The sequence below is a fragment of the Palaemon carinicauda genome, chromosome 40 (assembly GCF_036898095.1).
Source record: "Palaemon carinicauda isolate YSFRI2023 chromosome 40, ASM3689809v2, whole genome shotgun sequence".
Taxonomy (NCBI): Eukaryota; Metazoa; Arthropoda; class Malacostraca; order Decapoda; family Palaemonidae; genus Palaemon; species Palaemon carinicauda.
Genome location: NC_090764.1, coordinates 50,224,261 through 50,249,339, shown reverse-complemented (window position 1 = coordinate 50,249,339; position 25,079 = coordinate 50,224,261). Strand labels below are relative to the sequence as shown.

Sequence of the window (25,079 nt, the reverse complement as noted above, 5' to 3'; positions counted from 1 at the left end):
GGGACTGTCTGATGCTACGGCAACCAGCCGGGCGGGTTACACGAGGCATGCGTCTGTCTCCTTTCACCCACCCTTCTGTGCATCACAATTAACTTATGTTAATATTAACTTGTTAATAATTAACTTTATATACGAGCCATATTATGACTCTACAATACTCATCGTCTCTTTCTTTTACAGGAGGAGTACGTCAAGTGTGACCACGACTTCTGCGCGGTCCATCGGCCACACTTCCATGGACACACGGCGTGTAGGACACACGCCCCTTGTGCTCACAAGAGAGGGGATCTCAAGTACTGGGGCCCCACCACCTGTTCGGTCTGCCAAGAATGCTTACAGAAAGCATTCTATGATCCTCCCTCAGCGGAGATTCGGGACACTGCTCGGGACAACCTACGCAAGTGGGTACGTGGCTTTCAAAAGAACGCCACTGGACCATACCTAGCCACAGAAGAAATGAGGTCTTTGCTGTTCCCAAAGGCCTCACCAGACTCAGTGGTCCCAGTCGAACAGATCCCCGTAGTCCAGATTACAGTGGAACCTGATACTGTCATGGCTCAGTCCATGAATGATTGTCACCTGGATTCAGAACATGATGAACACATGTCAGAGATCTCGGAGGACACCGAGAAAACCCTTATGGCCCAGGGTGAAGGGGAGGATGATGAAGAAGAGGACCGGGTAGTATATACCGAGTCCGATAAGGAGGATGCCCCTCCCTCCATCCCTCCTCCTACTCCTACACCGACGGAAGTGTCTCTCCCGTCTACGTCCTCCACCACGACTCCTCTACCTACGGCACAGGATATGATTCGGCTCATTGAATCCGTGATGGAGCAGAAGCTCCAAGAAACTCACAAGATCATTCGGTCGATGGGAGGTTCCAAGGAATCTCGCAAAATCTCCATCAAGGACCTCCCCGCATGCTCGAGCGACAATCCGTGGCGATTCGCCGAGCATATGGTCATCGCTGACGACAAGATCTTCGTCAGCGATAAGATCGGTTCCATACCCCTGGAAGAAGTGGAGTTCTTCCCGCGCTTTGAGGCGTATCCGGACTGTTACGTCCGTCTACGTTCAGAACCATCCTCAAAGGAAGAGACCGAACCGAAGGAGAAAATAGTGTTCGATCTCTCGAAGGCCCAGGCTATGCTTGCCAAAGCGCTTAAGAGCAGAGGCTTTACCTGCTCTGGACTTCCGGCTCTGAGCAAGAAGTACCCCACCTACGTTGCGCCCGATGAAGTGGTGATACCCTTCACGGAAAAGGCCTTCGCTGCCTGCCTTAAGGCTGTAGAAGAAGGGAAATCCTGCCCTGCATTGGAGGAATGCAGACCTTTCTCCGCAGCCACCCCGCCCGACACCAAACACTGGAAGGATGTGCAACACACCTTCGTGGTGGGCAAACTAGATCCTGACGTTGCTGGACGTCAGTTTAATGAGGACCTCCCCAAGCTAAACGAACACCTCCTTCGTAGGGAACAGGAAACGAAGGAGAGGCTGGCAGCATCTCTCACTCTCCAGGTCCAGATGGACGTAATGGCTGGTGACACCAGAGTCCCTGACCATTACATGGTCCTTGCCAAATCTCATATGGCAACCTTAGTCAAGGATCTGTACCACTTCATGCGAGCTCGTAGAGCCTGCAGAGAATTCGTGTTCTCCAGTGCCACTGTCAGACACGAACCCCGGAAACTGATTGCCTCCAACATCTGGGGCAAGTACCTCTTCCCGTCTGATCTAGTGAAAGAGATCACAGACAAGGCCGCATCTGAGAACAGGAACCTTCTCAACAAATGGGGCATGTCTAGGAAGAGAAAGCCCTCTCAGGATGACGGTCCTCAACCTAAGAGGAAGCAGTCGAAGCATAGACCCCAGCAACGTCAGCACAGACGTCAGTTTCCGGCACCCGCTACTCCCCAAGTGGCCGCTCAGCCGCCACAGACCTTTCAGTTGGTCCCACAGCCGGTTTTGTCCTCATCACCGGCCTTCAACCCCGCCTTCGAGCAGCACTCCACTACCTTTCGTCCCAAGGGTAGAAGCTCAGGCAGGGGTTCCGGCAGAGATTCCTCTCGCCGGCCCTCCAGAGGCAGAGGAGGACAGGGAGCTAGCGGCCGAGGCAGCAAGTCCTCGGGACCCCAGAAGCAATGAAGTGCTTCCGGTGGGAGGAAGACTCCGCCACTTCCAGGATCGCTGGACCTTCGACTCCTGGGCACACAGCATCATCAAGAAAGGTCTGGGCTGGAGCTGGGCGCAACCACCCCCAACCTTCCAGCAATTCTTCCAACGTTCAACCCCCCTCCTGGAAGAATATGTGCTAGACCTCTTGAACAAGAAGGTGATAAGAAGGGTGAAGTCCACAAGGTTCCAAGGGAGACTGTTTTGTGTTCCCAAGAAAGACTCAGACAGACTCAGAGTCATTCTGGACTTATCCCCCCTCAACGTATTCATATCGAACAACAAGTTCAAGATGCTGACTCTTCAACAGATCAGAACCCTCCTGCCTCGAGGGTCTTTCACGGTCTCGATAGACCTGGCGGACGCATACTGGCACATACCAATGAACCATCACGCTTCCTCCTACCTAGGATTCCGACTCCAACGGAAAAGCTATGCCTTCCGGGCCATGCCCTTCGGACTCAACGTGGCCCCTCGGATATTCACAAAGCTAGCGGACGCAGTAGTACAACAGCTCCGCATCCGAAACGTCCAGGTGATGGCCTACCTCGACGACTGGCTAGTGTGGGCGCCCTCGCCCGAGGATTGTATAGAATCCTGCAGAAAAGTTACCCAGTTTCTCGAACACCTGGGATTCCAGATAAACGCGAAAAAGTCTCGCCTATCTCCAGCTCAGAAGTTCCAATGGTTAGGCATCCACTGGAATCTTCAGTCACACCGCCTTTCCATTCCAGCAAAGAAAAGGAAGGAAATAGCAGGGTCTGTCAAGCGACTGTTAAAATCCAAACGGATCTCGAGACGCCAGCAGGAACAAGTTCTAGGCTCTCTACAGTTCGCCTCGATCACAAACCCAGTGCTTCGTGCACAGCTAAAGGATGCAGCGGGAGTCTGGAGACGTTCCGCATCCATCGCTCGAAGAGACCTCAAGAGACGGCTCCCAAGCAGACTTCGACTTCTTCTAAAGCCGTGGTTAGAAGCGAGGGCCCTAAAAAGGTCCCTTCCTCTCCAACACCCACCTCCATCTCTCAACATCCATACGGACGCTTCGTTGGAGGGTTGGGGAGGTCACTCCCACCAAAAACAGGCTCAAGGCACTTGGTCTCCCCTATTCAAGACGTTTCACATCAACATCTTGGAGGCCATGGCGGTTCTTCTGACGCTGAAGAAACTCTCCCCGCCCCCGTCGATACACATTCGCCTGACCCTGGACAGCTCTGTGGTAGTGCGTTGTCTCAATCGCCAGGGCTCAAGATCGCCCAAGATAAATCAGGTGCTCCTGACAATCTTCCGTCTGGCAGAAAGGAAGAAATGGCACCTGTCTGCAGTTCACCTACAAGGATTCCGCAATGTGACAGCGGACGCTCTATCTCGGACAAACCCGATAGAGTCGGAATGGTCTCTAGACGCAAGGTCATTCTCCTTCATCTCTCACCGAGTCCCAGAACTCCAGATCGACCTCTTCGCAACGAGCGACAACCATCAACTTCCTCGATATGTAGCCCCGTACGAGGACCCCAAAGCGGAAGCGGTGGACGCCATGACCTTGGATTGGAACAGATGGGCCAAGATTTACCTGTTCCCTCCCACCAATCTTCTGCTGAAAGTCCTCTCCAAATTGAGAACCTTCAAAGGGACAGCAGCTCTAGTGGCTCCTAAGTGGCCCCGCAGCAACTGGTACCCCTTGATCCTGGAGATGCAGCCAACGCTGATCCCCCTCCCGGACCCAGTTCTCTCCCACCAAATACAGAAGTCGACTGTCTTCGCTTCATCATCGAAAATCAAGGACCTTCATCTCATGATTTTCTCACCCTAGCCGCTAAGAAAAGGTTTGGGATTTCGAAGAAGAGTCTAGACTTCCTCGAGGAATACAAGACCGAATCCACGAGAAGGCAATACGAATCGTCTTGGAGGAAATGGGTCTCCTTCGTCAAGGCAAAGAACCCCTCGAAAATCACCATAGATTTTTGCATGTCCTTCTTCATTCACCTTCATGGACAAGGCTTGGCAGCCAACACGATTTCTACTTGCAAATCGGCCTTGACTAGACCTTTGTCATACGCCTTCCAAATAGATCTGTCTAGCGACATCTTCAACAAACTACCGAAGGCCTGTGCCCGTTTACGACCGGCACCCCCTCCGAGACCAATCACTTGGTCTCTAGACAAAGTTCTCCACTTCGCCTCCAACTTGGACAATGATTCGTGCCCTCTTAAGGACCTGACTCAGAAAGTTATATTTCTCTTCGCTCTAGCTTCGGGAGCCCGAGTCAGCGAAATAGTGGCACTATCTAGAGAAGAGGGACATATCGTTTTCAACGATTCAGGAGACCTCTCCCTCTTCCCTGATCCGACGTTTCTCGCAAAGAACGAATTACCTACCAAACGATGGGGCCCGTGGAGGATATGCCCCTTGAAGGAAGATGCCTCTCTATGTCCAGTAGAGAGCCTTAAGGTCTATCTTCATAGAACTTCAAACTTTGGTGGAGGCCAACTCTTCAAAGGAGAAACATCGGGCAGCGACCTGTCACTGAAACAATTGAGAGCAAAAATCACCTACTTCATTCGCAGAGCGGATCCAGACAGTACACCCGCTGGTCATGATCCTAGGAAAGTCGCTTCGTCTCTGAATTTCTTTCAGAGTATGGATTTCGAAAGCCTCAAGAACTATACAGGCTGGAAATCCTCGCGTGTTTTCTTTAAACATTATGCGAAACAAGTGCACGAAGTGAAACATTTTGTGGTAGCCGCAGGTAGTGTTATGAAACCTGCTCCGAACTCTGCTTAGAACAGTGAGTTATTAGGGACTCTAACTCGTCGGGTGCCTATGTTGACCCTCAAGTGATACGTAGTGAAGCAGAAACCACCTTGTGTTTTCTTTAACTGTTCTTACCTCAGGTGAAATGTCATAGTAGATTACCACATGAGTGCTACATGCCACGTGCATGACGTGTGTTACATAAAGACTAACGTTCCGTAGAACGAGTGCCTACTAATACTTGATTCTTCCCTTTCAGACTCAAGAGCACGCCTTTATGACTATGTACATTTTTATCAATGTAAATGTTTTTTACTATTTATTGCATGACATGTATTGATTTACCTGCAATTATATAATAAAATGTCTATTTTATTACTTGTGCGTCTCCCTTGCTCCTTTCTTACTATGAAATATACTAATTGTCATAGTTTTATTACCCTTTATTCTTGGTTAAGGAAAATGCCAGGATTTACCCCGGGCATTTATTTATATAGAGCAAGTAAGTTTCCTTAGCGAATACTTACTCAATTATGAAGATGAGTCAACTCCATGCACGAAGTGTACAACCACCACTTCTTCAAGTTTGTTTCGACGCGAATACCAAATCGCTCTGACTTATCTTATGGATCTCATTGTTCCTTCAGCCTATATGAATAGCCTTCCCATGACCACTTTGATCTCAGCATAGCCCGTGGGGACTTCCATGCCAGGGGGGCAGGAAGGCAACTGCCTCGCGGTAGCTCTAGTATAGACCACTATGCTTTCGGCTCAATGTTTTAGCACTCACTTATAAAGGGGAAAAAGTCTACCACGATACACTAATTCTCTGGTACTCTTCCATCAGGACGCCATGGCTTGAGCCCAAAAAACGGATTTTGAGCGAAGCGAAAAATCTATTTTTGGGTGAGATAGCCATGGCGTCCTGATGGACCCACCCTGTCTGTTATCAGGTCCCGCCCTGCGCCGCTGTATCATGGTGATGAGCGAGCTCCAGACTTTCGGAATGAGGACGGACGTGACGTCATCAAAAGCAATGGCGTCCGTCTGTTTACATCGCGAGTACCGATATCGCCACATCTAGATTGGCTGCGGCTCAGCTCCCAGCCTCTCCCTGTCCGCCATATTGAAGCGTTAACTCTATATGGGGTGCAGATAGCTATGTGGCACGTTAATACATGCGTGTCCCCTGTTGATACACGATGTCTTAAGGGGAAACCCTTAGGATACTCGCTCCAGAAGTTAGAATTCTGTGATAACCTGTGGTTTAATTCTCTGGGAAAATCCTAGTAGTGATTACCCAAGGAAGCTACCAAAAAGGATCCTTCCATCAGGACGCCATGGCTATCTCACCCAAAAATAGATTTTTCGCTTCGCTCAAAATCCGTTCTGTTTCCCCGTTTGCTCCCTTCTCTTCGGGGAAGGGGCAAACCCTTTCCCTCTGTTTAAGCCCTAGGCTTAACTCTAGTGGTTTGTTTGAATTAATTTTCAAATATATCTATGCTGGAGTAGTACTGTACCTTCCCGTTCCATCTGAATTGGTTCAGAGGGGGACAGTACAACAGTGTTTAGTCTGAGTCCGGGTTGGTCTGGCATGGGGCAGAGTCTCCCTTGCTGACTGACACGGGCATACGGGGTTTATCCCCCTTGGTCCACCTTGTTGGGTTCCAGTAGTGTTCCCTTCGCTCGGTGACCCCTCAGACTTGTCCTCTTGCCGTTCCGGATTCGGGATATGTTCTCTTTTCTGGAATAGCAATTCCTTCCTTGCCGTGGTTTTAGGGAGGCAGCCAGTAGTGCCGGCCTCCCCCTCGGGTCTTTCTCTGGCTGAGATGAGCTGTCTTAGTGGGGAATGACCCTTAACCAAGGCAAGGTTGGATAGGACCCTCTGTCCTTCCCTTCTATTTTCCGTTCCTTTGTGTCAGTCGTCCGCATCCGTACCTAGCCTAGGTTAGGATGGGGAACTGACGTGGTCTCCTGTCGGCCGGCAGAGTGTGCCGACCGGCAGAGACCCTTCCTTCGAGTGCTGCCCGGTCCTTTCTTGGTCCCTCCATCGCTGCCATCTGTAGATTCAGTAAGCAGCGGTTAGGAAGCCTGACTTAGTGTCTTCCCTTCCTTTCGGCACTCTTTTGGGTGCCGGGCACAGAGACTCATAGCCTCTTAGCCCGGCATTCATTCTGTTGTCTTCGTATGTGTTGTCCTTGCCGTCTGCCGGCCTACAGGCCGGCCGTCGGTGGGGAGGGGTGTTCTCCAGTTCTCTTGCTGTCGGTCGGCGATGGTTATATACCTTTGCCGGCCGGTCTCTTGCTCATCTGCCGGCCACTACAGTGGGGCCGGCAGCCGAGCGCTGCCTGGTGTGGAGGCCAGCCGGCAAGGTTTGCTTACTGCTGCCGGCCGGCCTGCTACACTGCCCGGTTAGCCGGCCACTAAGAATGATGGCCGGCAATGCAATGCAAACCGGGTGGCTGCGGACCGGCAACCACTGCCGGCCGGTTCAGGCATGGGATCTGGAGTTCTCCCCAATAAGGGTGATCTGTTGTTGTGTACTTGAGATCTACCTTTCGAAAATCGGGGGGGGGGGGTGCTGACCGGCAATGGCCGGCCGGCACACCACCCTCAGGTACTGTATCAGTCCTTTCTTTGGTGGTGTATTCAACCAAGGGAGTCCATGATATAGTAGGTTACAACACTGTCTTTTCTATCTTACTTGTGTTACTTGTGCATTCACTTGGTGTCGCCTTACAAGGATAAAAGAGAATTCTTTTCATCCCTGGCCGGAATGGTAAAAATTTTACCTTAGGTGTGAGCTACACCTAATTCCCTTTGGAAATATGCTCTCTGGTTATTCTAGTAAAGACTAACTATGTGACTTTGGCTGGTGGGCTTCCACAGGTGTTTGTGTGGGTTTCACAAGTAGGTGTCTTTCCCTTATTCTTGGTGAATACTCATTTGTTACATGTGAATTGAAATTCACTTGATATTCATGGAAATCTTTCTTCTTTTACAGGAGGAGCATCCGAAGTGTGATAGTGTCTTCTGCAATGTCCGTAGTAAGAACTTTTGCGGACATGTCTCGTGTAGGAGGCACGCTGCTTGCGCAGCCTCCAATGATGACCATCGTTACTGGGATCCGCAGGTATGTGCTGTATGTACTAACCTGCTATCAGAGGCTTTTGAATCCCCTAGGTCGGCGGAGTCAAGAGATGCAGCGAGGGAGAAGCTTCGCTTATGGGTAAGGGGTTTTCAGAAAAACACCACTGGACCTTATCTTCCTAATGAGAAGATGATGGCATATCTTTTTCCCAAGGCTTCCGCTGATGCTGTTGTTCCCCAGCCGGAGATCCCTCTCGTCCAGATCCCAGTGGAGGAGGATGTCGCTGATGCTATGCAGGACATCCAGTTGGACGACAAGATGTCTGACTTGTCCGATCGTGCGGAACAGGATCTCCTCGCAGAAGGCGAGGAGGAGGATCGAGATCCTATTGCCGTGGAGGAAGAGGTTCCCGTATCTTCAGACGTGCCGGTTCAGGTCCCTGAACCTATCCCCTCTACCTCGTCCGCTCTTCCAGCAGAGCTAGGACAGGCTCTCTCTTCCATCGTTGGTATGATCCAACAGATGCAGAGGGAGAATAATCAGAAGGCCGCTACTTTGGAGCTCCAGATGCAGAAGATCACAGCATCACGTGGACCTCCAAAGAAGCTCAACGTGAAGGACCTTCCTCTGTGCTCGGATGCCAACCCGTGGAGATATGCCGAGCACATGCCGATGACGATTGGGAAGATCGTCATGTCAGAGAAACTGGGATCAATTCCCCTTGAGGAGGTGGAATTCTGGCCCAGTAGAGGGGCCTACCCGGACTGTTATGTCCGTTTGAAGAAGGAGCCGGCCTCGAAGGAGGAGACGGAACCAAAGGAGGTGATTATCCTGGATCACTCCAAGGCTCAAGCCACTTTATCAGCTGCATTGAAGGAGAGGGGGTTCTCAAACTCTAAAGTTGCCGCTTTGAGTAAGAAGCACCCCTCCTTCGTATCCTTCCCGGCTAGGGCCTTCCCCTTTATGCAAAAGGGGTTCGCGGCCGTCTTGAAGGCGGTTGAAGCTGGCAAGCCATGTCCATTTCTGGAGGAATGCAAACCTCTTTCGTTGGCATTGCCGCTGGACAATAAGGACTGGAAGGAGGTGCACCTCACTTTCTCGGTTGGGAAGTTGGACGCCGACATTGCTGGTCAGCAGTTCGGCGAAAACCTTCCCAAGTTGTCGGAATTCCTCCTACGGAGGGAATTGGACAGTAAGGAGCGCCTGGCAGCCTCGATGTCTCTCCAGACCAACATGGAGACGATGGCTAGCGACCCCAAGATGCCGGAGATGTTCATGGTAATGGCCAAGATCCATCTGGCCACGGTGACTAAGGACCTCTATTGCTTTGTTAAAGCAAGGAGGGCCTGTAGGGAGTTTGTGTTCGCCTCGGCCACAGTGAGGCATGAACCCAAGAGGCTCATTTCATCCAGCATCTGGGGTAAAGATCTCTTTCCCATGGACGTGGTCAAAGAGGTCGTGGACAAGGCAGCCACTGAGAACCGCAATCTTCTCCTGAAGTGGGGCCTGTCCCTTAAGAGGAAGTCTTCTCCGGATGAGGGCCCTCTATCTTACTTGTGTTACTTGTGCATTCACTTGGTGTCGCCTTACAAGGATAAAAGAGAATTCTTTTCATCCCTGGCCGGAATGGTAAAAATTTTACCTTAGGTGTGAGCTACACCTAATTCCCTTTGGAAATATGCTCTCTGGTTATTCTAGTAAAGACTAACTATGTGACTTTGGCTGGTGGGCTTCCACAGGTGTTTGTGTGGGTTTCACAAGTAGGTGTCTTTCCCTTATTCTTGGTGAATACTCATTTGTTACATGTGAATTGAAATTCACTTGATATTCATGGAAATCTTTCTTCTTTTACAGGAGGAGCATCCGAAGTGTGATAGTGTCTTCTGCAATGTCCGTAGTAAGAACTTTTGCGGACATGTCTCGTGTAGGAGGCACGCTGCTTGCGCAGCCTCCAATGATGACCATCGTTACTGGGATCCGCAGGTATGTGCTGTATGTACTAACCTGCTATCAGAGGCTTTTGAATCCCCTAGGTCGGCGGAGTCAAGAGATGCAGCGAGGGAGAAGCTTCGCTTATGGGTAAGGGGTTTTCAGAAAAACACCACTGGACCTTATCTTCCTAATGAGAAGATGATGGCATATCTTTTTCCCAAGGCTTCCGCTGATGCTGTTGTTCCCCAGCCGGAGATCCCTCTCGTCCAGATCCCAGTGGAGGAGGATGTCGCTGATGCTATGCAGGACATCCAGTTGGACGACAAGATGTCTGACTTGTCCGATCGTGCGGAACAGGATCTCCTCGCAGAAGGCGAGGAGGAGGATCGAGATCCTATTGCCGTGGAGGAAGAGGTTCCCGTATCTTCAGACGTGCCGGTTCAGGTCCCTGAACCTATCCCCTCTACCTCGTCCGCTCTTCCAGCAGAGCTAGGACAGGCTCTCTCTTCCATCGTTGGTATGATCCAACAGATGCAGAGGGAGAATAATCAGAAGGCCGCTACTTTGGAGCTCCAGATGCAGAAGATCACAGCATCACGTGGACCTCCAAAGAAGCTCAACGTGAAGGACCTTCCTCTGTGCTCGGATGCCAACCCGTGGAGATATGCCGAGCACATGCCGATGACGATTGGGAAGATCGTCATGTCAGAGAAACTGGGATCAATTCCCCTTGAGGAGGTGGAATTCTGGCCCAGTAGAGGGGCCTACCCGGACTGTTATGTCCGTTTGAAGAAGGAGCCGGCCTCGAAGGAGGAGACGGAACCAAAGGAGGTGATTATCCTGGATCACTCCAAGGCTCAAGCCACTTTATCAGCTGCATTGAAGGAGAGGGGGTTCTCAAACTCTAAAGTTGCCGCTTTGAGTAAGAAGCACCCCTCCTTCGTATCCTTCCCGGCTAGGGCCTTCCCCTTTATGCAAAAGGGGTTCGCGGCCGTCTTGAAGGCGGTTGAAGCTGGCAAGCCATGTCCATTTCTGGAGGAATGCAAACCTCTTTCGTTGGCATTGCCGCTGGACAATAAGGACTGGAAGGAGGTGCACCTCACTTTCTCGGTTGGGAAGTTGGACGCCGACATTGCTGGTCAGCAGTTCGGCGAAAACCTTCCCAAGTTGTCGGAATTCCTCCTACGGAGGGAATTGGACAGTAAGGAGCGCCTGGCAGCCTCGATGTCTCTCCAGACCAACATGGAGACGATGGCTAGCGACCCCAAGATGCCGGAGATGTTCATGGTAATGGCCAAGATCCATCTGGCCACGGTGACTAAGGACCTCTATTGCTTTGTTAAAGCAAGGAGGGCCTGTAGGGAGTTTGTGTTCGCCTCGGCCACAGTGAGGCATGAACCCAAGAGGCTCATTTCATCCAGCATCTGGGGTAAAGATCTCTTTCCCATGGACGTGGTCAAAGAGGTCGTGGACAAGGCAGCCACTGAGAACCGCAATCTTCTCCTGAAGTGGGGCCTGTCCCTTAAGAGGAAGTCTTCTCCGGATGAGGGCCCTCAGCCGAAAGGAAAGGCGAAGAAATCAAGGTTTTCCTCCCGTCCAGCCAAGCCTTTCAAACCACAGAGACAGCAGCAGCAGCAGCCAGCTTTGCCTCCGGTACCACAACTGGTAGCCCAGACCCCGACCACCTTCCAATGGGTACCCCAAGCCATGTCATCAGCTTCCCCGGCATTCAATCCCGTGTTCGAGGGACAATCAACCACGTTTCGTGCAAGACCCAGAGGGGCAGCCAGAGGTTCGGCAAGACGCCCCTCTAGGGGACGAGGATTCAGAGGTGGTCGCGGCCAGGGAGGCAAGACTGCAGGACAGTCAAAGTGAAGTGTCGCCGGTAGGTGGGAGACTTCAGTATTTCCGGGATCGCTGGACCTTCGATCCCTGGGCCCACAGCCTTCTCAAAAATGGACTGGGTTGGAGTTGGTACAGTACTCCGCCCCAGTGCCCTCAATTTTTCCAACACTCCACCCCCGTTTTGGAGGAGTACATCCAAGATCTGTTGGAGAAAAAGGTGATCCGGAGGGTAAAGTCCATCAAGTTTCAAGGGAGGCTGTTTTGTGTTCCCAAGAAAGACTCGGGGAAACTCAGAGTCATTCTGGACTTGTCACCACTCAACAAGTTCATAGTGAACCACAAGTTCAAGATGTTAACGTTACAACACATAAGGGCCTTACTGCCCAAGAGGGCATATACCGTCTCCATCGATTTGTCAGACGCATATTGGCACGTTCCAATAAGTCGCCGTCTCTCCCCCTACCTAGGATTCAAGCTACAACAAAAACTTTATGCTTTCAGAGCGATGCCCTTCGGGCTAAACATAGCCCCAAGGATCTTTACGAAGCTTGCGAGCGCAGCGCTCAAACAGTTACGCCTAAAAGGGTTCCAAGTAGTAGCCTACCTGGACGATTGGTTGGTGTGGGCAGCATCCAGAGCAGAATGCCTGCAAGCTTCCCTACAAGTGATTCAGTTCCTGGAATATCTAGGTTTCATGATCAACAGAAAGAAGTCTCGTCTTTCTCCAGCTCAGAGGTTCCAGTGGTTGGGAATTCACTGGGATCTAGTGTCACACCGTTTTTCCATTCCGATGTCAAAGAGGAAGGAAATAGCGGGGTCTGTCAGGAGACTTCTAGGTTCCGAGAGGATATCAAGACGCGAACAGGAGAGGGTTTTGGGCTCTCTTCAGTTTGCATCAGTAACAGACCCAGTGCTAAGAGCACAGCTAAAAGATGCAGCGGGAGTATGGAGAACCTTTGCATCGAAAGAGCGAAGGGACTTGAAGAGACCGGTCCCACTTCGACTACGTTCTCTTCTCAGACCGTGGTCTCAAGCCAGTCGTCTAAAGAGGTCTCTACCTCTTCAGCCATCCCCCCCGTCAGTGACAATCCACACAGACGCCTCAAAGGTAGGGTGGGGGGGTCACTCCCATCGGAAAAAAGTGCAAGGGACCTGGTCCAAGCTATTTGGGACTTTTCACATAAACTTTCTAGAAGCTATGGCAGTGCTTCTTACCCTGAAGAAAGTATCCCCACGTCACTCGATCCATGTAAGGTTGGTACTGGACAGCGAGGTGGTAGTGAAATGTCTGAATCGGCGGGGATCGAGATCCCCACCTCTCAACCAGGTAATGTTAGCCATATTCCGACTGGCGGAGAAGAAGAAGTGGCACCTGTCAGCAGTTCACCTTCAAGGAGTCCGGAATGTGACCGCGGACGCTCTATCCAGGGTTGCTCCGATAGAGTCAGAATGGTCCCTAGACGCAGGATCATTCTCCTTCATCTTGAGACAAGTCCCAGAACTGCAGATAGACCTCTTCGCGACGAAGGACAACAAGAAGCTGCCGAAATATGTGTCCCCATACGTGGACCCCTTGGCGGAAGCAGTAGATGCGATGTCCCTCGATTGGAACAGATGGTCCAGGATCTACCTGTTTCCCCCTCACAATCTGATGTTGAGGGTCCTCAACAAACTGAGATCCTTCAAGGGAGTAGCAGCAATAGTGGCCCACAAGTGGCCGAACAGTGTATGGTTCCCTCTAGCTCTGGAACTACGACTGAAGTTTCTATCACTCCCGGACCCAGTTCTGTCCCAGCAAGTCCAGAAGTCGACTGTCTACGCTTCATTACAGAAAACCCGAACCCTGCAGCTCATGATTTTCTCTCCCTAGCGGTGAAGAAACGGTTCGGAATCTCAAAAGATAGCATCGACTTCCTGGAAGAATACAAGTGTAAGTCTACTAGGAGGCAGTACGAATCTGCATGGAAGAAATGGGTAGCCTTTGTCAAAGACAAGAACCCACAAGAGATCTCTACAGAGTTCTGCCTATCCTTCTTCATTCACCTCCACGGACAGGGGCTGGCGGCTAACACAATTTCTACATGTAAGTCAGCTCTGACAAGACCCATTCTATATGCCTTCCAGGTAGACCTCGCTAACGAGATGTTTAATAAGATCCCGAAGGCCTGTGCTAGGCTTAGACCATCAGCTCCTCCAAAGCCTATTTCGTGGTCGTTAGACAAAGTCCTTCCTTTTGCCTCATTACTGGATAATGAGGAATGTGCATTGAAGGACCTGACTCAAAAAGTGATCTTCCTTTTTGCCCTTGCTTCTGGGGCCAGAGTTAGTGAGATTGTGGCCCTCTCGAGAGAGGAGGGCCGAGTTCAGTTCCTGGATGGGGGAGAACTGAACCTGTTTCCGGACCCTACGTTTCTCGCTAAGAACGAGTTGCCCACCAACAGGTGGGGTCCCTGGAGAATCTGCCCTCTGAAAGAAGATGCATCTCTATGTCCCGTAGAATTCCTAAAGGTCTATCTTCGTAGAACTTCAGACTTCCATGGGGGCCAACTATTCAGAGGAGAAACATCGGGCTCGAATTTATCTTTAAATCAGCTTAGGGCGAAAATTACATATTTTATTCGCAGAGCGGATCCTGACAGTTCACCCGCAGGTCATGATCCGAGGAAAGTTGCTTCATCCTTAAACTTCTTTAACTTCATGGATTTTGAACACCTTCGTTCATACACTGGCTGGAAGTCTTCCAGGGTATTCTTTCGCCACTATGCTAAGCAAGTGGAGCAGCTAAAGAGGTCTGTGGTAGCAGTTGGTTGCGTCGTTAACCCTGCTGTTTAACTCTGCGAGGAACAGTGGAATCATTTGGGACTTTGATTCTTGGGTGAGTGGTTAGTTATATGCCTTGATATAACTAGTAGTGAAGGCTCTGAGAGCCCACAGTGACTGTTCCAGCGTTATGGTGATGGTAGCACAAGTACAGACAGGTGTGCCAAGCGTTTGCTAACGCTATTGTCAGCAAAGTAGTAACATGGACGTTAACTTTGATACCTGGGTATGTGGCAAGTGACATATTTGTTTTCTTTCAGATAACCATCCATCCATGCACTACGGTACTTGTGTAAATTGTTGGTCATCCACCTTTCATATGTACATAATTATGGTGACCATGTCTATTTATTGTTACTCAATAAACTTGTTCTCGGGAACCTTGCGTCTCCTTCACCTATATTGATTTCATGTTATTTGTTGAGCATTTAGCCTATGTATATTAATCGGGGATATCTATAATAGCCTATTCCTTAATGCAAAGCCTTGTTGCACTGGTTTATACTTTCCTTAGCATAAAGGACTCCACCCCTCTCTGAGGACGGTGGTGGCAGCAAGTTTAATCCTACGCAGATATAACCTTTTGTCTAATTTTACTTCGACCAGGGTGCTGGTCGGGATTTTTCCCTTGGATGCTGTAGTCCCGTAAGACTAGGCTTTACTTCATATAGAGTGAGACCACTATATTGTACTGGCTGGCGAGTGATTCATACATAGGTATATGTACTCTTCGATCGTTTCTAGAGTCTAGTAGGACTCCTCCCTGTAGGGGGCAGGAAGCGCTTTCATGGCTTATGATTAGTGAAAAGATGTATAACGGTAACATCTTAGGTCTTTCAGTCGAGTTGACTAAGAAACATTCCTGAGGAGTACGGCACGTATTGAGAATCCACAGATACAGTAATGCTCTGGTATACTTCCATCAGGACGACATGGCTTGAGCCCAAAAAACGGATTTTGAGCGAAGCGAAAAATATATTTTTGGGTAAGATAGCCATGTCGTCCTGATGGACCCGCCCTGTTCCTTTTCAAAAAAAAAAAAAAAAAAAGTGAAAAGGGTTGTAGGACCCCTCCCTACATACAGTATCTGTAGCACCTCGTGTATCGCTACAAGGAATACAGATGGCGCCGCAAGCGGCGCAGGGCACGCTTTCGAAACGGGGAGGAGAGATGCCTTACGAACAGCTCCCCCCTTTCTTATCGTTTTCGTTTTCTTGCCATTTGACCCCTACGAAGTGTTAACTCTATTCGGGGTATAGATTGCTATGAGGCGTGTCAAGAATACGTCCACTGATATTTACGATATCCCTAAGGTTTTTTTTAGGGATACTCGCTCCAGGAGTTAGAATTCTGGGTACCTGAAGGTAAATTCTCTGGGAATATCGCCGTAGTTGTAATATACCCTAGGAAGCTGCCTTTAAGGAACTTCCATCAGGACGACATGGCTATCTTACCCAAAAATAGATTTTTCGCTTCGCTCAAAATCCGTTATATATATATATATATATATATATATATATATATATATATATATATATACATATATATATATATATGTATATATATATATATATATATATATATATGTATATATATATATATATATATATATATATATGTATATATATATATATATATATATATATATATATATATATATGTATATATATATATATATATATATATATATATATATATATATATATATATATATATATATATAGAGAGCATAATAATCAATAGCAACTACTACTACTACCGGTACTAGTACTTCTACTACTACAGCTAATACTACTACTAAAAGGAAGACCATTCAATTTCAATATCCAATAGTTAGTCCCGGGAAATCCCAGGACAAAGAGAAAAATCCTGGGATTGTTTAACCCTCAGAAAGTGGCCGGAATCCTGGTAGAGAAACCCTAATCAGCACTCTTCGTCATCTTGGGTAAAGTCAAGAGAAGGATCACCCAGATCACGTTCTCGACTTGGATTCGCAAGGTCATGGACCAAGCATCGAATCCTTATCCTTATCCTCCTAGAAGAGACCTAGAGCTCATAACATTAGGGGCAGGAATACGCTCTAGTGTTTTATAAGAATACTCTATGATGCAAGCCTTGTCAGTGGGCATGTAGAAGCGTCAAGTGACCTTCACCGCCCACTTCCTGCTAGACGTGACCTACAGGAATATCGAGACATTCTCCATGGATCCTGTGGTGGCTACACAATAAATGGTTTAAAAACCTCAAGCTCCTTAATAGACAAGTAGCAGGTGAAGGAGGGCAGTGTTTAACCGTGGTTAAGTCTGGGATGAAGGGCAAAGAATGACTGGCTCTTTCTTTCTTTCATCTTCCACCCTGTGGAGTAACAGCACCTATGGTAACCTACAAAGCTGTTTTCTGCTGTCTGCATTTAGACCCATTTCCCTTGTGTAACCTGGTACAGTATAGGTAGATGTACTTGTTACATCCCCATAGCCCCTGGAAAGGTGGGATTGGGTTATGTCCATAGCACCCTCAGAAGAGTCCGATGACTCGGAGCCAGTCACAGTGCTAATATAACAAGCCCACAGCTTGTGTAGGCCATTGACCATGCAGCACAGTATTTAGAGAGGTATAAGGATTCCTACCAGTCACGTGCAGAGCACGTACAGAGAAATCCCCAGGTCAGATGCCAATAAGCTAGATTGGTGTGGACTTCCACCCTCCTAAGGCGTAAGTCATCCCCTATAAATATCGTTGGTTTGTATTAGTGACAGAACAAATGACAAATCTGGAAGTAGGCCTACGGTAATTTTTTTTTTTTTTCTAATGATACAAACTCGTAGCTATTTATACAAATTTGCCCACCTACACCTATCCCCTTAGAAGTCCTACCTCCATGCAAAGTGGTTACTCAACCCAGATGTGCGAGTGAGCAGGGTAGCAAACTAATCTCCCCCCCCCTCGCTAACTAGCTGGTGGATGGTTAACCCTTACTTAAAGTCTTATGGCTCGTCTTTCTGCTTTGCTGAAAGTAATATCCCCTATAAATAGCTGCAGGTTTGTATTGTTAGAAAAAATACTAATTTATTCCAAATTTGTCATATTATTTACAAATTTATCATATTTATCATACCACTCAATTTGTGATTCCTTAACATATTAGATATATGTGTGACTACGTTACAAAACTATTCTTCTTTGAGAGAGGTGCCTGCGGATGTCCTAACTGATTTGTTCCTGCACGTTCAGCTAATACAGAAGAATATTGAGCAAATTCAAAACACAAATTCCTCAACTGTAATAATTCTTGAGTCGCTTCAAGCCAGCAGTTGTCAGGTAATATGATTATAAATGTTTAAGTCTTTTATGTATATCAATATAAAAAAGTAATTTTGAACTGCTAATTATTGCAAATTGTTATAACAAATATTGTATGGATTGTTGTGTATGGTATATCTGTGTATTTTTCTTGATCTATTATAAACCTAATAAAGGAATTTTGAGTAGAGTTGAATACCTCTTATATTTGATGCTTGTCGATAATACAATATTGATTGGGGATAGTAAAGAGAAATTAAAAAGACCAGTGAAATAGCATGAAAGTGTTTTCAAAAGGAGAAAAATAAGAGTTAACATGAATAGGTTGTGGGGGTAAATTAAAACCTAGATGATAGAAGAGTAACTTGCTACTAGTTCAGTGCTTGATTAGAAGTTCCTGTGGGGGATTTTTCTTTTAACTCTAGGGGGAAAATGGATTATAATCTCGATCTATGGAAGTCTCTTTCTTATTCTTTTCTTTGTTAATTATTTCTTTTTTAGTGTTTACAGTATAAGTGAATTTATGTGTATTATGTTTTAGATTGGTACCAATTGGCCAACCATCAATAAGTGAATATGTGGTTGGTGAATCTTTGGATAAAGATGGTGGACTCTGCTAACCTTCACTTTTCTACACTTAGAATTTCAATCCTTCATTATTTTATCTTTACATTTAAAAACTCCATCATTCTAGCTTCAGTAGGAACTGTACATTCAGCACAACTATTTGCTAAATTTCACTGTTTACTTTTACATGCAAAAAAATACCATTTACTCACATTTAAAAAAAAAACATATCTAAGATATCCAGGAACACTTGATAAGAAACAAACCAAATACCATAATGATGGGGTTGAATGAAATATTGAGACACGAAAGGCATGTGTTACCGTGATCTTTTGCTTGAAAGTACTATACAACAGATCAGTGTTGGATGATGCAGGGAGATCTGTTGTTGCAGTGAATGGGGCATAGTGGTTGTTTGTTATTTCAAGGTTAAAAAACTCCCGCTTGAAAGGTATTAGAATAGCTAATTCTGGGCAAGGGTCATTGAAAAATAAATAGGTTGGACAAATATATAGAAAGTGGAATGGAAGTTTAGTAGTAAGTTGAATTGTGGTTGAAGTCTGGGCTGTAATGGATGCTCTGAAGATTTATTAATGTCTAAAGTGCAGTGTGTGAGGTGCACTGATGACACTACCCCTCTACAGCACCTGTGGCTTTGTTCAATGTGAATGTGTTCTCCTGTTGAATATTATTGGTAACAGCAAAGTCTTGGTATATCTTTTCTAAATTGGCTTGCCGTTTCTGGACTGTAGCATCTTTCATTACATTAACTAGTTCCATGTGATGTCAGTGCAATTCCACATTAACTGCAAAACATCTTTTTATGTTTATGTCCTAATCTTGTTGATCACTAAATAACAAATCCAGTATACCAAGGACAAAATCTTTCTCATTTGAATTTGAGCAAAGTTATCCAAGATTTTCCTATAATGTAATTTAGTAGGTAGTAGAGAAAAACTGCAGATAATATTGAAAGAATAAACAATCACGAATATATTTATTTTGTAACAAAATATTATAAAGTCATTTCTGTTTCACAAATGGATGCATATAAAGACTTGTATTTAGGATCAGCTTGTTGGTAAAGGCCTTTACAAAATACCATTACTAACCTTATACAGTCCTTATCTATGTCAGTTTTTTTTCTTACATACAAAAAAGAAATTAGGAGTAATGTAAAAGTAGGAATTAGGTAAGCACCAAATCTTCATTCAGTGGTATGATTATGCTTTTGATTAATAGTTATTACAATATTAGCAAAGACTACTAGGGTTCTTTTACTCAATAATTTAATACTAATTCAGGTTTTTCCAAGCATTAATTATAGTCACATCAAGTCTCTTGAATGGAAACAAAATGTATTTACCATATCTTTTATGAGTATCTATTATGGTTACAAATTGTTATATATTGTACAGTACATGTTAACTTTAATTAATTTCACCACCAGTTATTCAACACATTCATTCTAGTTTCCTATTTCAGTATCCTCAAGTACACATAATACCAAGAGTTGAGGGAGATTTACCCTGCAATGATGATATCTACAGTACTGTTGAAAGCTTTGCAGTGACATCAAGTGATTGGCCAGAATCAGATCAGTCTCTCTTACTTGTGGAGAAATTAAGGAATTTGATTTTTAAAGGTGAATGAAGTCTTTGAATTTTGGATTTTACTTTTCTTTTCATGATAGTTTTATTGAGGTAGGCTGATCATATAATCTCGATTTCTTCCGTTATACAAAATCAACTACAGTACATATATTGTACCATAACTTCAAAGGTTTACATTTTCTTTCAAGTACTTTATAAAGATGAACTATATGAAACTGCATTCATATTTTTAGCTCTGAATATATAAATTATCAATGCATATAAAACTATTTTCCCTTTATGCCTTTTATCTTTTCCTTGCCTGGTTACTCCCCAGATAAAATTCATTGTAAGAGGTTAAAATGACAAATTTGAAAGTAATATGACAAATTTGGAAATAATTTTTGTTTCTACCTATATAAACAAATTTGGAAATAGTTTTAATTTTTCTAACTATATAAACCTTGAACTCTTTACAGTGGATATTATTTCAGCGATTACTGAAAACTTGCCTAAAGACTTTTTAGTGAGGTATAAGAACCCGCTTCTAGTTAGCAGGAGGTTAGCGGTGGTAGACTAGTTGCCCTGCTCACACACTCACCGGTTGAGTTACGTCACTTTGTCACTTTTTAAACTGCAGGCAGGACTTTCCCTGGAGGTTAGGTGATGACATGTCAGGTATGTGTAAAGAATTCAAGGTCTGTATGGTTAGGAAAAATACAAATAATTTCCAAATTTGTCATTTGTTTTGACACGAATACAAACCTTTCACTCTTCACAGTGAAGACCCTCCCTTAGGTGAGTGGAAGTCCTAAAACCAACTGGCTGGTTCTTGTTCTGGGGTGTTAATTTGTGCTTTGCACGAGATTAATAGATACACCCTGTCACATCACTATTTTCCAGAATATAAGAGAAATTTAATGTCCTGGGCAAGCAAGTGAATGTGGGAGAACTCAGCAATGTGACTTAACCAGGTAAGGTAATATTTGGAGGTACACTTCACACTTTAAAGATTTAAAGGCCACTCATGAATGTCAGAGGCAAGGGACAGTGGCATTGCCCTATCAAGCAGGACATTGCCCTAGAGACTGACTCTTTATACCTACCATCAGCACCCAAGCCCCCTCTTCACCCAAGCTAGGACCAAGGAGGTCCAGGGAATGGCTGCTGATCACTCAGCAGATAAACCTATAGGCACCCCCAAACCCTTCATCCTTAGCTCACAAAGATGGTGAGGTTGCAGCAACCAAAGTTACTATTGAGTTCAAGCAGGACTTTAATCCCAGTCTGGCAGTTACCAGTCAGGGACACTACCACACAGGCCATGGCCAACTTAATCTAGATATTGCCTGATTTCACCTCGCAGGGATAGCAGGTTAAAAAAAATATATATGCATATACAGTATCAGGTTGCACAAGGGATGATGATAACCATCTACAGTTAGAGGAGGTCAGCTTGCAGAGTTCATCAGTTGCTTAACCCCAAGAGAGGGGAGAATGAAAGACGAAAATGCCAGTGACTCGCACATTCATTCTAGTCTTATAACGGGTAACATCTGGCCTCAACCAACTGCTACTTTTCCTACAAGGAAGCTGAGGTGTTGGTTGACCACGTTTTGCTCAGCCACCATATGATCTAAAGTGAACATGTCTAGGTTCCTGTGAGTTATGTCTTACAGGTAGTGGGCTGTGATGGTCGTTTGACGCTTCCACATACCCGCTTGTAATACCTGCGCCACAAAGTAGTTCTTTTTGAACACCTGGGATGTGCTTATACCCTTGACGTCATGAGCTCTTGGTCTTCGAGTCTGAGGATTAGAGTCTGGAACAAGATCTTTCTCTGTCACTTGCCTAATTCAGGAGATAGTATTGCATGTTATTTTCCTCTTGACCCTGACCGTGCTGACGAAAAGTCTCTTAGTTTGTGGGCAAACTTCTGTGGTTCCTTTGAGATAAGACCTCAGTACCCTAATAAGGCATAATAACAGCTGATCTGGATAGTTTGTTACAAAATGTAGACTCTCAATCCAGAAGGGCCCGAAGCTAGGATCTGCTATAGCCGGATTTTAAGTCTTAGCAATAAACTCAAAGACAAAGCAGTGTGTCTCTTGCCTCCATCTTGAATGGGTAATGTCGTATGATAGACCATGTAGCTCGTTGATTCTCTTTGCAGAGACCAGGGCTAAAATAAAAGAACAGTCTTGAGTGTTAAATCACAATCTGACAACTGACAATATGGGCTCGTAGTACACCTACTACATTCCAAGGAGGAGGTCTGACTTCCGACTGAGGGCAGGAGCACTCAAAGCTCCATATGGGGAGAGACAATTCCATCGAGAAGGAAATGTTAACTCCTTTCAATCTAAAGGATAAGCGATAGCCTTTTACCACCGAAATCGAACAGAGCTTTTCCTCTCTGAGGTATAAAAGAAACTCCATTTCGCCTGTTAAACGGTGGTTTAAGAGTCTCGGAAGTATCCTGACATTGTTTTTGCAACTGGTTGCAAAAAGCCTCTCTTTGAGAGGAGATGCTGCATAACTTCTTGGTGTGGCTTTGTGGAATATTCTTGTGTGTGGTTGTCTGAGTAGCTTGGGAAGAAGTGATTGCTCTCTCGGAGCTTCTGTGAGCAGATGTTGAAGGTCTGGGAACCATTCTGCATGCTGCCTCATCAGAGCAATGGTCTGGGAACCATTCTGCATGCTGCTACATCGGAGCAATGAAGGTCATCGACAGATCTTGCAATGCAATTACATTGTTTATGAGTTGTCTTACAAGGCAAAAAGGGGCAAACATATAAACGTCCAACTTGCCCCACGTATGTTGGAAGGCATCCTGCCAGATGGCCTGGGGATACGATACTGGTGAGCAGTATACCGTAAGTTTCCAGTTGAGGGACGTTGCAAAGCAGTTGATTGTCGGGGAACCCCATAAAATCAGGAATTTTTGGCAATCTAATAATTCAAAGCTCACTTGGAGGCAACTATCTGAGTCTTCCTGCTCAGTTTGTCTGGCAGAACATTCCTCTTTCCATCTCAACATTTCCACTACTAGACAGCAGAGGGGCTGTGGAAAAATACCTCCTTGTTGACCCTCTTAATGAGAGAATACTTTGATGAAGTCATTAAGCTTCAGCATGGCATATCATTTCCATGCTGAAGCTTGGTGATGGGCAAGAGGGCTCTTGAACTGGGGAATTTTTTTGTTCTCCCTTTGTCTCTAAATTTCTCTCATCCTATTTCTATTACTTATCATTGCTTCATTCTACTTCATATTTATTAACTGTCTCCAACCTTACTGTCAAAACTCTCTTACTCATTTCAGTCAAGAATTATTTTAGGGGACATTGTATCTGGTATCGGAATTTTTTTTTCAACATTAATTGTGGGAGATGTGATGGTCTTGCCAACTACCCTTTAATGTTTGGACACCTAGGAGTGTCAGTATTTCTATACTGGCATGCGGCACTATTCTCGAACAAAAAAGTTGGCGTTCGAATTCCAGGGGTTACCCAGTTTCATAGAGATAGGACTCTTGGCATTCTGTCTGGTTTGCCTGCCACTATGATTAAAGTGGGGATGATTGTATTCTTGTAATGCTCTCAGTCCCATCTGGCAGGTTTTGCATACACTTGAGCCACTCTAATCATAGTGGTACCATCCCTTTGTGGTAGGGCAGGGAGTGGACATTTGGGAAGCACCTCTCGCAGGTGTCATTGGCGGTGAAATTAATTCCATGAAAGGTTAATGGGGTCTTCTTTACAGTCATAGTTTTCTTTCCCTTATACTAATTTTTTCCATTTTTTTCTTTCATTATTATTACCTCTTCCCCCCTCAAAAAATTAATTAGTAAACCTAATGTTTCCCACACCTTTGGATCAGATGGGGAACCCCAGACACCATTGATGACCATGTCATTGCCTGATTTGATGGAGGTTCCACTTGAAACCAAGTTACCAAGTGCACTTGTAGTGGAGAAGGTGCAAAACCCTGGTAGCTCACCATCTATTAATCGGAAAAGAGAGAGACCTCCATCTCTCTCGCCCCCTTCCATAAGAAACAGAGTTATGACGTCAAATAAGTATGATGTTTCTGATCAACCAGAAGACATTTTAAATAAATCAGAAATTCAAGTTGAGGTTCACCATCCCCCTCAACAATTAGAAAAAAAGGACAAAAATAAGATCAAAGGCAAAAGCCAATCTATGAAGACCCTTTCGAATAAAACCACCGGGAAACAGTGTTAGACAAAAAACAAAAAATGATAATGATAAGGCTTCATTCAGTGTCCTCCAAAAAATAAATCATAGTTTTTTCCTCCATTTTGCAATGGAATTGTTGTGTTGAAGGGCCATATATGAAGAACTTAAGCTCCTCATTCATGAGCACTCTCCCTTAATTATATGTCTACAAGAGAGCAAACCTGATCATAACACTCCTTGTCATCGCAAATATATTAATTACAGGACACCATATGATCACCGAGTAGGGAGCCATGGCGGAAGTCTCATATACACATGTCGAGATATTCCCCAAATATCTTTGTCTTTTCGTACACCTCTGCAGGCAAAGGTTGTACAAATTGATATAGTGAGAAAATATAGAATTTGCTCTCCATGCTTGCCTCCAAATGATAACATTTTGTATGATAATTTAGTAGAGGCAATTCAGTAACTCCCTCAACCTTTTCTTTTACTTGGAGATTTGAATGGTAGACATCCTTTGTGGGGTGATGTTATATCATCAAAAGAAAATGAGGATGTCAGACTTCTTAATACAGGAAAGCCCACATACTTTCATGTCCAGGAAGGTGCATTGTCATGCTTTAACCTATCAATCGCAAGCTTTAATTGCCTTCTCGATTTTGATTGGAGAACATTAGATGATTGGCATACTAGTGATCATGCACCAATCATTATAAACACCAGCAATGGTCCACCTCGGCCCGAAGAACCTGTTCCTTTGCTGATCCCATTGCATAGGTGCTCATTGTTGTGGGATTGCGG

At 45.7% G+C, this 25,079-nt stretch overlaps 1 protein-coding gene across 1 annotated transcript in view; it reads left to right on the top strand.

Annotated features, from left to right (window-relative positions):
• The window catches only part of NitFhit (NFT-1 protein), a 170,758-nt gene that overhangs the window by 138,439 nt on the left and 7,240 nt on the right, over positions 1–25,079 (top strand). The window contains exons 11-12 of the mRNA XM_068363713.1: positions 17,763–17,935; positions 19,970–20,129. Of these exons, the coding sequence (XP_068219814.1) occupies positions 17,763–17,935; positions 19,970–20,129 (333 nt within the window). The remainder of the gene's footprint in view (positions 1–17,762; positions 17,936–19,969; positions 20,130–25,079) is intronic.